Source organism: Dreissena polymorpha, chromosome 7 (assembly GCF_020536995.1).
Source record: "Dreissena polymorpha isolate Duluth1 chromosome 7, UMN_Dpol_1.0, whole genome shotgun sequence".
In the NCBI taxonomy this organism is placed as follows: domain Eukaryota; kingdom Metazoa; phylum Mollusca; class Bivalvia; order Myida; family Dreissenidae; genus Dreissena; species Dreissena polymorpha.
In genome coordinates, this window is record NC_068361.1 from 28,586,279 (window position 1) to 28,599,240 (window position 12,962).

Sequence of the window (12,962 nt, forward strand, 5' to 3'; positions counted from 1 at the left end):
AAACTAGAGCCTTCTAAACTTGCCAATCCTGTCACCATGGCTCTTGATCGAGACCAAGTTCCTGCCCAAGCCCTAGTACCAGACAATGCAAAAGCGCCTGTTCAAGCCTCAAAACAAGCCCATGCCCCTTCCCAAGCCCCAGAAAAGGATCCGGTCCCGATCCAAGTACAAGACAATGTACATGCCCCCATCCAACTACCAGACAATAAAATGGAATTAAATAATGACAAGTTAGAAGAGTTTTTAAATTGTTTACTTGAAAAAGTGTACGATGTCGGTAATAGCCGAATCCTGTCGATAACGCCCTCCGCACAGTCAACTTATGATGACCTCCCTTTTCTTACTTTTACAAATTGGCGACAATATTTTATACCAACCAATGGCATGAGCGTCCGTTAAATATTCTATATAACTTTCATTTCTTTTTGCAGCGGCTGTCATCGACATGGGTAAGGCTTATGTCTAAAACTGTCGATAATAGCCGACGTTGCTCTACTTTAAAATTGATAACGAAGCGTTGTCAAGTTGTCAATTTTATATTTGCTTAGGTTCAAGCCAATAGAGCCACAAAGGGAAAGATTGCATTTATTTATTTTTTGTTGGAAACCTTCAATTAGGATGTTTTTTTACAGTAATTGGGAACTGTGTAGTTTTTTCCTAATTGGAAAAGTGCTGTTTCCGGTACATTATAAAATAGAAAAAAATAATTGTGATCAAACTGCAATCTCCTCCTGTTAAATAGAGCAGAGGTCCCCTAGCAACTGGAAGGTACACACTGTAACTGGTTTGATCCCCATTTTAAAAGCATTCTTTAGATTCAACCCAAATACACCAAGTACCTGTTCTAGCCAGGAAATGGACTCCAGAGCGTCCAAATAAGCAGTGTGCTTTTGATGCAAGCAAGACAAAATAAATGGGTTTAAAGATATTTAGTAAATCATCACCTAGCATACTCAAATTCTGATTGACTGCATATAAGGCTGCCATGGTTATAATTAAGGATAGAAATAATAACCTCATGTCTTTGTAAACAATCAGTCTTCAAGTAAACCCTTTCCTACTATCAGTCTTCAAGTAAACCCTTTCCTACTATCAGTCTTCAAGTAAACCCTTTCCTACTATCAGTCTTCAAGTAAACCCTTTCCTACTATCAGTCTTCAAGTAAACCCTTTCCTACTATCAGTCTTCAAGTAAACCCTTCTATCAGTCTTCAAGTAAACCCTTCTATCAGTCTTCAAGTAAACCCTTTCCTACTCAGTCTTCAAGTAAACCCTTTCCTACTCAGTCTTCAAGTAAACCCTTTCCTACTATCAGTCTTCAAGTAAACCCTTTCCTACTCAGAAGCAAAGTGATAATGGCTATGTGCAAAATGCATAAAACCAGAACAGCCTGCGAGAAACTCACAGTTTGTTCAGGTTTTATGCTGTTTGCTGCTCATAAGTATCTAATGGTTGGAAATGAAGCCTTTAGAACTTGAATCTAGTAAGAAAGGTCTTTACTTAAATTAAACTTTCTAAAGGAATACAAATGCGTCAAAATACGTATGTAAGTGGTAAAGGTTTAAGGTATATTCTTGCAAGAGTCAATACTAACATTCACTTGTGCACACCTATTTCTGTTCAACAACCGAGTCTGACACAGGTCAACGAAGGTTGGGATTTTCAGATGACGAGCTTCCCCAGTCAACAGAGGTAGTGGAAGATTCTCTAGAGAGTCCAGACATGCCCCTTGACCCGGCCACGCCATGCACTCCCGCCTCTGTAACCAATGACGACAACTATGACCGCTCCTCCTTCAGGTAGCTAGGCAAGGGTAGACATGCTTTGTATTGGTGTATCTACAGGTCGGTTGGTTTAAACATATTTATTCAAGAATGTGTTTTTTACAACATAAGTAACAACCATCCAAAGTTTATAGGATTGGAATGTTAGCTAGGCTAGTAGGGTTGCTGTGAAACAGACCTATTCTAAATAAATATCTTAAATGTATTGAGCTAGGTTGTTTTGAGTTGTATTTAATTTGTTTATTGCCAATTGCACCCCCCCCCCCAAAAAAAAAAAAATTAAATAAATAAAATAATTCCCAATCCCGAAATCATATTTGTTTCCCATAATTACCAGGGAAAGGTCTGTTACACCATTTTAAATGGTTTTGGTTAAGCTGCCGTCAGATAGCCCAATAAAGTTTTATCAATGGTTGAGTGTATGTTCAAAAAGCTCAATAAATTTTTATCAATAGTTGAGTGTATGTTTAAAAAGCTCAATAAAGTTTTATCAATTGTTGAGTGTATGTTCATATAGCTCAATTAAGTTTGATCAATGGTAGAGTTCGTTCAGATAGCTTAATAAAGTTTTATTAATGGTTGAGTGTATGTTCAAATAGCTCAATAAAGTTTTATCAATTGTTGAGTATATGTTCATATAGCTCAATTAAGTTTTATCAATGGTTGAGTGTGTGTTCAAAGACCTAAATTAAGTTTTATCAATGTTTGAATGTACCTTCAGATAGCTTAATAAAGTTTTATCAATGGTTGAGTGTATGTTCACATAGCTCAATAAAGTTTTATCAATGGTTGAGTGTATGTTCATATAGCTCAATTAAGTTTTATCAATTGTTGAGTGTACATTCAGATAGCTTAATAAAGGTTTATCAATGGTTGAGTGTATGTTCAGATAGCTCAATAAAGTTTTATCAATGGTTGAGTGTACGTTCAGATAGCTCAATAAAGTTTTATCAATGGTTGAGTGTACGTTCAGATAGCTCAATAAAATTTTATCAATGGTTGAGTGTATGTTCATTTAGCTCAATAAAGTTTTATCAATGGTTGGGTATACTGTGTCTTATCAATAATTATTTGAGCACTGAAAATGGTCACCTGCCATAAATAAAGGACCATGTGTGTTAAATGGGAGAGAAATACTGCTGGGGCAACAGGAGTTTCAACTGTTTAGTATACTGACATTCACTGTATAATTTATCAAAACAATTTCAGCTCATTTGAGTGTCAAATATACTATATTATAAAGAGAAATAAATATAGTGCAAAAAACATGTACATTCAAATGTAGTTATTAAGTAAAAACTTCCTTTACAAAAGGAAAACTGAGCAATTCCCCTTAAAATGTTAGCTATATGGGTGGCTTCCTCTAAAGGCAGAAGAGTACCCTGGTATTGTTTTATGAAAATGGTGTTGTCTTCGATTTGCCTGTACTATCCCCACAGGCTAATCCGTGACAACACTTTTTGTCTGAATTGGATTTTGTTAAAAATACTTCCTTTAAACAAAAAATACTGAAAAAGCAGACAGTACATAAACACTGTGCCACGTGACTTTTTAAGATCTGTTTTGGGAGAATAAAGCGCAAACCAGTTTACATTTGTAATGATGTCTTTTTTAATATTTCACCATTTTTAATGGTATAAAGTGGAGAGCCCGCTGTGTTTTCTCTAAGTATCAAGATCTTTTTAAACAAATAAGTATTTTTTCAGCAAAGTGCAACCGCGCGTTTGTAATATGAAGTCCCCACACTGATCTGAAATTTTTCTAACCGTTCAAAGGCGCATTTGCACGTTACTGACCAAAATACTTATTTGTTTAAAAAGATCATTATACCTATAGAAAACTCTTACAAATGAGCCGGCTCTCCACTTTATCCCATTACAAATGGTGAAATATTTAAAAAGAGATTCTTAAAAATGTTAACTGGGTCGCGCTTTATTCTCCCAACACAGATCCAAAAAGGTCACATGATATTGGCACCGTTATTAAGCCCTGTTTCCCCAAAACATTGCTCATAGAAAGGAACTACAGTTGAGGCCTATTTTTAAGCTAAAGAAGATTTGTCACATGCATCAATCAATAAAACTAACCAGTGGTTGTTTTTATGTCCCCCACTATAGTAGTGGGGGACATATTGTTTTTGCCCTGCCTGTCTGTTGGTCTGTTGGTCTGTTTGGCCCAACTTTAACATTTTGCAATAACTTTTGCAATATTGAAGATAGCAACTTCATATTTGGCATGCATGTGTATCTCATGAAGCTGCACATTTTGAGTGGTGAAAGGTCAAGGTCATCCTTCAAGGTCAGAGGTCAAATATATGTGACCAAAATCGCTCATTTTATGAATACTTTTGCAATATTGAAGATAGCAACTTGATATTTGGCATGCATGTGTATCTCATGGAGCTGCACATTTTGAGTGGTGAAAGGTCAAGGTCATCCTTCAAGGTCAGAGGTCAAATATATGTGGCCCAAATCGCTTATTTTATGAATACTTTTGCAATTTTGAAGATAGCAACTTGATATTTGGCATGCATGTGTATCTCATGGAGCTGCACATTTTGAGTGGTAAAAGGTCAAGGTCATCCTTCACAAGGTCAAGGTCATCCTCCAAGGTCAAACGTCATATAGGGGGACATTGTGTTTCACAAACGCATCTTGTTATCATTGGGTAATAACGCATTCTTTTGACTAAATTTGAGAAATTAATGTTGTTGATTTTATGCTTACAAATACTTCGAAATTGATAATAAAAGTGATTTCACTTCACATTGAAAAAAATGTGATTAAAAAAATGGTAAGCAAAATAATATAAGTGATTTCACTTCACATTGAAAAAAATGTGATTAAAAAAATGGTAAGCAAACAATTATGGTTGAACATTTGCACTTTATATTGCTTATGTATGATTGTCTGTTTGGTCTGTTGAAGTATCTCTATGGACAGTGGACTAGGATCACCTGCAGACTTTGCAATGAAGGATTCACATGGGTCACACAACTCACTGGCCCTTGGCAACAAGAACAGTTACCTTGGCAACAAGAATAGCCTCCATGGCAACGAGAGTGTTGCCCTCCAGCCTAAGAAGGGGAAAAAGGCTGTGGAGCATATCAACAAAGAGAAAGTGAGAAGGTAAGAACGCATGCTATCACGAGCATCTATTAGTTTTAGTGACCTTGACCTTTAAGGTTGGGAGATAGGCTGTCTTCTTTCGTGGGTCACTTGTTGTAAGTTATTTCTAAATCGAATGATTGATGTTGAAGTTACAGCTGTTTTGTTTATGGCGAAATAAGACCTTTTCAGGGGTTCTGAAATATTTTAAGAGTCTACTTGTCCACGGACAAAGTTGGACCCACAAATTCACTTGTCCGTACCAAAGAAGTACTAGTCCGTTCTTTTAAGATTGATAAAGGAAAAGATCATTACTAATTAAGCAAATAATACAAACATACACTTTTGTTAACTTCTATTTTAACTTATAAACAAAATTAACTATAGAAAATTCACATTAACAAAAAATACAAGAAAGATGTGCATATAATAAGAACACTTAGGTCACACATGATACCATTTCGGATATTTAATAATCTCAACATGACTAGAAAATTCACTTTTCAAGGCTTCATCAAATTTACCTACTTTTATTTCATTTTTCTTTTTATGAAGTTCATCATCATATTTTATTTTGCATTGCATGTGGCAACTGCTTTTCTGATGAGATGTCAAAGGGTCTCTCCTGCACACAGGCTGACCATTTAATAAACCACCACTAATAACCGCTAATAAAGGAAACTCCTTACAAAGTTTACATTCACACACACCGGCAACGTTTTCAAGCCAAGGGAAATCAATTAGCCAAGACTCCACAAATTCTCGTTTCTGCTTGGCACCATAGGCTTTATCATATTCATACTTGGTTTTTCTCTTCTCCAACGCCGAACTGATTTTATCATTGGTCTGTTTCGCGTCATGGCTTGACGTTGAAGTGGTTTTATTTAAAAAAAAACCATCTTATGTTCACTGCATGTCTATAGAACATGCATGCGGCCATTTGCAATGTACAAAAAATGTTATCTTATGCGTGATTGGCTGGTACTATACACATGTGCGCTGGTTTCTCTACTGAAAATGTTATGCGTGATTGGCTGTTGCTATATACGCGTGGACTAGTTTACTAAATTAAATAATTATTATTGGAAAATTACACCTACATGTACCTTGCAGATGAAAACGTGTGCCAGTGGACAGATTAATCATTAGCTATTTATATATAATATTTCGTTTTTGATTTTCGGAAAATGGAGTAGTTTCGTTCTCGAAAAATGATTACCACTGAAATTTTACTTGTCACTGGACAAGCCAGCTTTGAAAAACTGCTTGTCCGGAAGCGGAAATTGACGACTCGGACAACTCGGACAGCTTATTTCAGAACCCCTGCCTTTAATCTCAGTTTTAGTGATATCTTGTTTCATTGGTTAATTGAACGGCAACAATTTTTGGGGGGCAAGTTGGGACTCTGATTTCCTGTATTTTTGTTTACTCTTCACTGTTGATGGAAAAATGGCTGCATAATATTTATGCCACCCATCAAAGAAGAGGGGGTAGATTGTTTTGCTCATGTCGGTCCTTATGTTCGTCCACCAGATGGTTTCCGGATGATAACTCAAGAACGCTTAGGCCTAAGATCATGAAACTTCATAAGTACACTGATCATGACTTGCAGATGAACCCTATTAATTATGAGGTCACTAGGTCAAAGGTCAAGGTCATGGTGACCCAAAATAGTAAAATGGTGTCCAGATGATAACTCAAGAACGCTTATGCCTAGGATCATGAAACTTCATAGGTACATTGATCATGACTCGCAGATGACCCCTATTGATTTTCAGGTCACTAGGTCAAATGTCAAGGTCACAGTGACCCGAAATAGCAAAATGGTTTCCGGATGATAACTCAAGAACGCTTAGGCCTAGGATCATGAAACTTCATAGGTACATTGATCATGACTCACAAATGACCCCTATTGATTTTCAGGTCACTTGGTCAAAGGTCAAGGTCACGGTGACCCAAAATAATAAAATGGTATTCGGATAATGACTCAAGAACGCTTACGACTAGGATCATGAAACTTCATAGGTACATTGATCATGACTTGCAGATGACCTCTATTGACTTTCAGGTCACTAGGTCAAAGGTCACGGTGACTTGACACAGTAAAATGGTTTCCAGAATGATAACACAAGAAAGCTTAAGCCTAGGATCATGAAACTTCTTAGGTACATTGATAATGACTCGCAGATGACCCCTATTGATTTTCAGGTCACAAGGTCAAAGTCACAGTGCCAAAAAACGTATTCACACAATGGCTGCCACTACATCTGACAGCCCATATGGGGGGAATGCATGTTTTACAAACAGCCCTTGTTTCAAATTGATTGTTTTGTGAAAATTTTGCCATTTTATGGGTAATGTTTGATATACAGTACAGCCAAAGCGGAACAAACGTATTTCGCGATCCGCGGCGGCAAGGCGAAACGAGTCGATGCTGCGTCAGTCGTTGAAACCGCGTCAGTATGCGGCGGCAAGTCGCATTTCGCCGCGAAACTTCGCATCTGTCCGCCGAGGCATGCAGCGGTCCGCGACATGATGCCGAGTCGATGCGATCATGAAATTTTTTTTTTTTTAATTATTAGTTAAATGTAGTTAACAAATTTTGAAAGAACAAGTATAATAATAATTAAAATCATAATAAATTTATTGAGCGCGGATTGTATTAGCATATACATGTAAGCATAGATAATGTGTCTGGCCAATTATTAAGTTTGTTTCCCGCCCGTAGCGTATGTATTTCACACATAAACAAGGTCACGTAATTATGTTTTCGCACATACACGTGATCAAGGCTCCAGCATATGGTGGATTTATAAATTAATTGCATGTTGATTCTGCTATTATATTTTAGCTGAGAAAATTAGCAGTTTGAGGCCACATCAATAATCAAGACGGTGACGACGTATTTGTAGTTTTGTTAATTATCAGCTTATTATAACTATTGTTCGAATATGCTTATATAAACACGTTTTATTTTGTTCATATTATACAGTTTATATCGCTACTAATTACCCGATAATCCCGTATATTCCAGTTTTAAAGCAAATGCTGGTAAATATTTACGATACGCAAACATTCTCGATATTTCCTTCAGTATCAAATACATTTTGGCATTTGTTACTATTTATAGAGATGATGAAATAACGTCTAATCGGGGCGTTTTTTTTCTCCACTGAACACGCGATTTACGCCTGACGTGATGTTCATGTATTTATACAACACAAAATACACCCAAACTTTCCAAACGACGTTCTACATGTCTGCATAATTTTCGCGCGCTTTTTATGAAACAAAGGATATTTTAGCACTGTTTATTTGACGCTAGATTTTGCCAAAGGACGCGTTAGCATTAAAATTTGGAAGTGTGTTTCCGATTACAAATTTAATAATGATAATCGAACGAAACATAAACAGTTGCGCGTAATTAATTCTACGCTACACATACATGTATGTACATGTAGGTGGATATCTTTTCACTCGATCCGCCGCGTACGTATGCGGCGGATTTACTCCGCGAAAGTACGCGAGGTTAATACAGACTCGGCGTCGTTGCGCGGATCGATGCTGAGTGCCACGGCGATACGCCGCGTGAACACACGATTCGGCCGCCGCGGACTAATAATCTGGCCGTGGCGTAGCCGCGGATTATGTTTGTGTCGCTTTGGCTGTACTGTATGTTTGGGGAAAAATGTACCTTTTTGGCTATTAGCAAAAGGCCAAATATATAAAGCAAAAGATTTTGTGATAGAAGATGTATATCTGAACAGGTTCATCTAGTATTTTAGTAAATATATTTTTATCAAAACATACACGAATGAAAACAAGTTTTTTTCTGGTATATCACTTCTGTGCAAGGCTCAGGCCACAATTAAAATATTGTTGGTTTGCCCTTTACCGACCCTAAATTTTACAGGTGGGTAGGTAGGTTGGAAAATTCTTTTATTTTATTTGAGAAATTATATTTTTAATACACTAATAGTCTATGAATATTTAAAACACTGTTATTAAAGCACTGTTAAAGTGTACGAAGCCCTATGTACATGTAGCGTAACATTATCTTGTTTGCTGTTTCTTGCATATATTTATATCAAATGCATGCTTGTGTGTTATTACATCAAATATGTGTTCATTATATGATGTTAATTGCTCAAATGCATTTGTCATTATTTAACTGCCAGACAGCTTTTATTTTTAAACCTTTCCTTTAAATTGGGCTTAATTAGCATGCAACAAGCATTAAAGGAGTGTAGAAAGACAGCCCAAAGCCTGTAATGGAAAAATTCAGACATGGCGAAAGACCGTCACATTTTACAGGCCAGACTTGCCTACCAGGAGAAACAATTCACAGACCAGTTGAAAATTTACAGGCCTCAATTTTAAGTGTTTGACGGGTTAGTGCATAGTCTCGGCATGGCAAAGTAAATTCACGAAAGGGCAAACTGAACATAACAATTAGTTCTTCTTGAATACTTTGAGCTTTTATGAGTACATACGTACAGCTCAGAGGGTCAATAGCTGGGAGTTGTATTATTGCAACTAACATAAGCATGAAAACTTGATTTAGGGAAATAAATTAAGCGTGTTAGTTTCAGTTTGTGGATATATTAACGCTTTAAGCATATATAGTTGAGTGTTGTCGAAGTAGTTAGCTAAGAGACATTAATATATTAAATAAGTTTACCTTTAAATATCCATTTCACTAACATGCCATTACAGTAAACTGTTTAGAGTGGCAAACATAATAAAGCAGAATATGCACATGAATCTGATTAAACACAGATCCACTTGCATATAAATCTAATCATGTTTGTCTTTTATTTTGCATTTTCGAACGATAATCCTGTAACTGTTAGATGTATTTTTCTTTGCGAGTAGACTGCATTTCAATTTTCAAACACTTGTTCTGTGACATTCAGTTCATACATTTGCAAAAAAAAGAGTTTTATTTGTATCTAAAACATATGCTCCATCGTAGAATGACACGCTCTTTTCATTAATCCATACTAATTATATGATGTCCGTAGTAAATTCAATAGTTATTTGTCCTCGCTGAGCATCGTTATTTCTTTTAATTGTCCGCCATCTTGGATCAGGTTAACAACGTGTGCAACGAACGTAAACTCATATATGTCCAACTACTTTTGCGAACCAATAGTTAAGTATGATGTCGTTCGGCCATTTTCACGGAACACCGCCGATCACGATGCGGGTTAAAGACGCTTGCATTACTGTCTATTCTGGGGCATATGAAATTCCAACAATCGGAGCGACCTAGATTGGTCAGGAGCAATAAGAATGGACAGGGATATAAATACACGTACAAATAAATATTGTAGTCGGCTCTTTTATGATTGTCGAAAGAAATGAAAATAAAAAAAATACGTTTTCAGAAATCGCAATAAAAAATTTTGGGCCGGGGGGTAAAAAGTGGGTCGGTCGGTAAAGGGCAAACAAACTTAATTTTAATTTAGGCCTCATGGTACGTTCAAATTTTCCCTAGGGACCATATCAAAGACAGCTGTGGTATATCACTGCTGTGCACTGCCCATGGTACTAACATGTTTTCTCCAGGGACTGTATCAAAGACAGCTGTGGTATATCACTTCTGTGCACTGCCCATGGTACTAACATGTTTTCTCCTGGGACCATATCAAAGACAGCTGTGGTATATCACTTCTGTGCACTGCCCATGGTACTAACATGTTTTCCCCAGGGACCATATCAAAGACAGCTGTGGTATATCACTTCTGTGCACTGCCCATGGTACTAACATGTTTTCCCCAGGGACCGTATCAAAGACAGTTGTGGTATATCACTTCTGTGCACTGCCCATGGTACTAACATGTTTTCTCCAGGGGCTGTATCAAGGACTGATGTGGTATATCACTTCTGTGCACTGCCCATTGTACCAGCATGTTTTCTCCAGGGGCTGTATCAAGGACAGATGTGGTACATCATTTCTGTTCACTGCCCATGGTACTAACATGTTTTCCCCATAGACCGTATCAAAGACAGCTGTGGTATATCACTTCTGAGCACTTCCCATTGTACCAGCATGTTTTCCTCAGGGGCTGTATCAAGGACAGATGTGGTATATCAATGCTTTGCACTGCCTTTTGTACATATATGTTTTTCAGGGACCGTATCAAGGACAGCTGTGACCAGCTACGTGTGCTTCTACCCTACATCAAGGGACGCAAGACTGACATGGCCTCCATCTTGGAGATGAGTGTGGAGTATCTGAGGATTGTGAACCTGTACATGCCTCAGTCACTGCAGGACCAGGTATAGTGTAACCTCTGCATGCCTATGTCACTACAGAACCAGATATAATGTAGCCTCTATATGCCGCAGTCACTACAGGACCAGGTTAAGTGTAACCTCTGCATTCCTATGTAACTACAGAACCTGATATAATGTAGCCTCTATATGCCGCAGTCACTACAGGGCCAGGTATAGTGTAACCTCTGCATGCCTATGTCACTACAGAACCAGATGTAATGTAGCCTCTATATGCCGCAGTAACTACAGGACCAGGTATAGTGTAACCTCTTCATGCCCCATTCACTACAGAATCAGATATATTGTAACCTCTACTTGCCTCAGTCATTACAGGACCAGGTATAATGTAACCTCTACAGTCTTGAGTCTCTGCAGGTATTGTGTAAGCTATACATGCCAGAGTCACTACAGGACCAGGTACAGTGTAAGCTATACATGCCGCAGTCACTACAGGACTAGGTATAGTGTAACCTCTGCATGACCCAGTCACTACAGGACCAGGTATAATGCAACGTCCACTTTCCACAGTCACTACAGGACCAGGTATAGTGTAACCTCTACATTCCGAGTCTCTGCAGGTATTGTGTAAGCTATACATGCCAGAGTCACTACAGGACCAGGTACAGTGTAACCTATACATGTACCAGTCACTACAGGACCAGGTATAGTGTTACCTCTATATGACCCTGTCACTGCAGGACCAGGTACAGTGTTACCTCTATATGCCCCAGTCACTACAGGACCAGGTCCAGTGTAACCTCTATATGCCCCAGTCACTGCAGGACCAGATACAGTGTTACCTCTATATGCCCCAAACACTACAGGGTCAGGTAAAGTGTAACCTCTATATGCCCCAGTCACTACAGGACCAGGTTTAGTGTAACCTCTATATGCCACAGTCATTGCAGGACCAGGTACAGTGCAACCTATACATCTATCTAGTTATTATCCCCCACCATAGGCAGAGGGTTATTGTTTTGGCGTTGTCCGTCTTTCCGTCCGTCCGTCTGTTCGGAGCCATCTTGGAAGTGCTTTGGCGGATTTCATTGAAACTTGGTATGAGGATATATATGGATAATAGTATGATGCACGCCAAACAGCATTGTACACCATCTGATTATAACAGAGTTATGGCCCTTCGTATCTTGAAAAAATGCTTTTTTAGTGTCAAATATAACACTTTTGTGTCCAGAAGCATACTGGCGGGGGATATCAATTAAACGAATTTGCTTGTTGTTTTTTATTTGATATACATTTTGCACACATTTAATTTGAAACCAATGTGTTCTTTGAACATCCAATGTCTAAATGGTATATAATGGCACTAAAACTGTTGACGGGGTTATATAAGTCATGTTCTGGTAATACTGGGCCTAATGACTGTGCCCAAAGCATCATGGCTATTAGCCTGTGCAGTCTGCACAGGCTTCATAGATAGAACATTTTCCACCTGCACTTTTTTTTTAGAAGAGACCCCCTTTGATGGAAAAATACCATTAAAATGGAAAGTGTTGCCCCTAATAAGCCTGTGTGGACTGCACATGCTAATTTGAGAAGACACTTAACCAAAATACATTAGCCTTAGTTTTCCCCAAAAGCGGCTCAGATTAATATTTAGCCTATAGATATTTTTTGTTGATTTGGTACTGGTATACATTTAATTTGGGCGTTCTTCGAATGACCAAAGTCTTTGGTCATTCAAAGTCTTAATTTTATATAATGAATATACATCTGTTGATGGTGTTACAGTATATGACAGGTTTTTTTTACCTTATAAAACAGACGCCGAA

General features: G+C 37.8%; 2 protein-coding genes across 9 annotated transcripts in view; one reads left to right on the plus strand and one right to left on the minus strand.

Moving 5' to 3' along the window:
- LOC127836852 (probable serine/threonine-protein kinase tsuA) overlaps positions 1 to 12,962 on the minus strand; it is a 404,515-nt gene that overhangs the window by 285,660 nt on the left and 105,893 nt on the right. The window lies entirely within an intron of this gene.
- The window catches only part of LOC127836872 (spermatogenesis- and oogenesis-specific basic helix-loop-helix-containing protein 2-like), a 39,964-nt gene that overhangs the window by 11,654 nt on the left and 15,348 nt on the right, over positions 1 to 12,962 (plus strand). The window contains exons 2-4 of one of the 2 annotated variants that reach the window (XM_052363516.1): positions 1,666 to 1,798; positions 4,711 to 4,911; positions 11,028 to 11,175. In XM_052363516.1, the coding sequence (XP_052219476.1) occupies positions 1,666 to 1,798; positions 4,711 to 4,911; positions 11,028 to 11,175 (482 nt within the window). Of the gene's footprint in view, positions 1 to 1,631; positions 1,799 to 4,710; positions 4,912 to 11,027; positions 11,176 to 12,962 lie in introns of both variants that reach the window. The other variant, XM_052363517.1, reaches the window with a different exon arrangement.